Here is a 2,654-nt window from a genome sequence, read left to right on the forward strand (position 1 = left end):
GAAGTTACGTTCATACTTAAAGTAAATGTACTCTAAATTTAAATTTTCTTTCAGTTGTAATTATTAAAAAAAATAATTGTGATATTTAGTTTCATTATTACCCTAATGCTCTTTATTCTGAATAAAAATCTGTCTTTTATGGATTCAAGACTCTCTTTATTCTTCTTAGCCATATTAGGGTCAATCTTTTTTTTTTTTTTTACTTTTTAAAGTTACTTTTTATGTACTGCACTATCTTTCCTTTTTTCTCCATTCATCCTTATCACCATGCACTTCTCTTCTGCAAGATAATCATGTTGTTCTGATGTTTCTAAAAGCCCAAGAGATTATACCGAAAGTTGTCATTTTATTACTGGATAGAATGTCCTCTTTGACTCTAGGCATTTAGATTGCAGAATTCTATTTCTTTCAAAGAAATTAATGAGAGAGATCTGAGTTGACAGCATTTCACAGGAAGAACTGGAATCTTTAGCAGATACAATAATAATCTAAGTGAAAATAATGACACTATGAAGTAAATACATACTTAAACAACATTAATAAGATTATAATAATCCAGGTAGGCAGTTTTTTTGTGATTTTCAAATCATGTCTTGGATACTGAGATTAGTCCTGGTTGTCAGATTTTCAGAAGGTCATTGTCAACATTTAGGATATTTGGAAAACATCTACTAAGGTGATAATATACCTGATAACCTTGTTATAAGAATGGTTGAAGGAAACTGAATGCTTTGGTCTAAAGAAAATTTAGGTGTGGTAACTCGTTTAAAATATTTTAATGATGGTCATATTAAGAGATGTTAAGATATGATATATGCTCAATAAGATTAAAATACTTTAGTTTATGAATAAGGGGAAATTTACTACTTGATAAAAAGTTATTGATTCTCGTTCTGAATTTTCCAACAATGAAATAATCTGCCTATGTGTTTGAACAAATGATAAACAAATTATGTGCCTGGGCAGAAGCTATTCAAATATTGAATGGGCTATGGGACTTGATGTCTTACATGTTCCTTAAAAATCCTGATTTTCAATGGTTTTCAGAAAATAAAGATTAAGTATTCTTTATTTCATTCTTACCAGTTATACGGATGATACAAAAAGAAGGCAATGGAAAAATCCAATGACAGCTCAGAGTATGGTTTTATCTTAGTGGGCTTCTCTGATCGTCCCAAGCTGGAGATGGTGCTCTTCATAGTAAATTTTACTCTGTATTCAGTGGCTGTCCTGGGAAATTCAGCCATAATCCTTGTGTGTATATTAGACTCTCGACTTCATACGCCAATGTACTTCTTTCTGGCAAATCTTTCCTTTTTAGATCTCTGCTTTAGTACTAGCTGTGTCCCCCAGATGCTGGTTAACCTCTGGGGCCCTGATAAGACCATCAGCTATGCGGGCTGTGTTGTCCAGCTCTTCTCTTTCCTTTCTGTTGGAGGAGTCGAGTGCCTCCTTCTGGCTATCATGGCCTATGACCGCTATGCTGCAGTCTGCAAGCCCTTGCATTATCCGGTCATTATGCACCCCCAGCTGTGCTTACGCCTGGTGGCTGTGGCCTGGGGAAGCGGACTGGTCAATGCCATCGTCATGTCCCCACTGACAATGACTCTCTCCAGATGTGGTCAGCGACGAGTTAACCATTTCCTCTGTGAAATGCCGGCCCTGATCAAGATGGCTTGTGTGGACGCTCGCGCAGTGGAAATGCTGGCCTTCACCTTTGCCGTTCTCATTGTCCTACTGCCCCTCACTCTTATTCTTGTCTCCTACGGCTACATCGCAGCAGCTGTGCTGAGGATCAAGTCAGCTGCTGGGCGCCGGAAGGCCTTCAATACCTGTAGCTCCCACCTCACTGTGGTCTCCTTGTTCTATGGGAGCATCATCTATATGTACATGCAGCCAGGAAACAGCTCTTCCCAAGACCAAGGCAAGTTTCTCACCCTCTTCTACAACCTGGTGACTCCCATGTTGAATCCACTCATCTACACCTTAAGGAATAAGGAGGTGAAAGGGGCGCTGAAAAAGGTTTTGGGGAGGCAACAGTGAAATACAGAGGTATGCTAAGTTATAATGTTCTAGGAAATTTTTTCCCCAAACATTACTGTTTATTTTGTGCTTAAGATAACTTTAGCCAATGTATCAAACATTCTTGGATTTGTTTTTTTAATGTGGATAAATACACTGAGGTGTATCCAGAGTCAAGGTGAATCAACCCAAAACCTTAGGTACACACAATATGGATGTAACTTTACCGTGTGAGGCACCAGGGAAGCCCACTATATATCCTAAGTTGTAAAACTGAGTAGATAGTTTCAAGCCTCTTAATAAAAAACTTTGTAGCTATTTTCATCCTGATTTTTTAAATGGCAAAACTATTCCCTGGTGGCTCAGATGGTAAAGATTCTGCCTGCAATGTGGGAGACCTGGTTGGATCCCTGGGTCGGGAAGATCCCCTAGAGTAGGAAATGGCAACCCACTCCAGTATTCTTGCCTGGGAAATCCCATGGACAGAGGAGCCTGGCGGACTACAGTCCCAGAGGTCGCCAAGAGTCAGACACGACTGAGAGACTAACACTGCTACTACTATGGTCAAGCGCTCCTATGTAAATGAGCCTGAGTCACAGAGAAGATAACTGGAATTCAGAAGTGTGTATACA

The 2,654-nt window shown here is 39.3% G+C and overlaps 1 protein-coding gene across 1 annotated transcript; it reads left to right on the plus strand.

Moving 5' to 3' along the window:
* The first annotated feature begins 1,113 nt into the window (after positions 1-1,113).
* LOC138425620 (putative olfactory receptor 2W6) lies at positions 1,114-2,043 on the plus strand. Its single transcript, XM_069563744.1, has one exon. It carries the CDS (start codon positions 1,114-1,116, stop codon positions 2,041-2,043), a length of 930 nt encoding a protein of 309 aa, XP_069419845.1.
* Positions 2,044-2,654: the final 611 nt, after the last annotated feature.

The sequence above is a fragment of the Ovis canadensis genome, chromosome 20 (assembly GCF_042477335.2).
Source record: "Ovis canadensis isolate MfBH-ARS-UI-01 breed Bighorn chromosome 20, ARS-UI_OviCan_v2, whole genome shotgun sequence".
Lineage (NCBI taxonomy): Eukaryota > Metazoa > Chordata > Mammalia > Artiodactyla > Bovidae > Ovis > Ovis canadensis.

Bases quoted from the DNA above. Each gene is read 5' to 3' on its own strand.
- LOC138425620 (XM_069563744.1), top strand. From the start codon at position 1,114: ATGGAAAAATCCAATGACAGCTCAGAGTATGGTTTTATCTTAGTGGGC.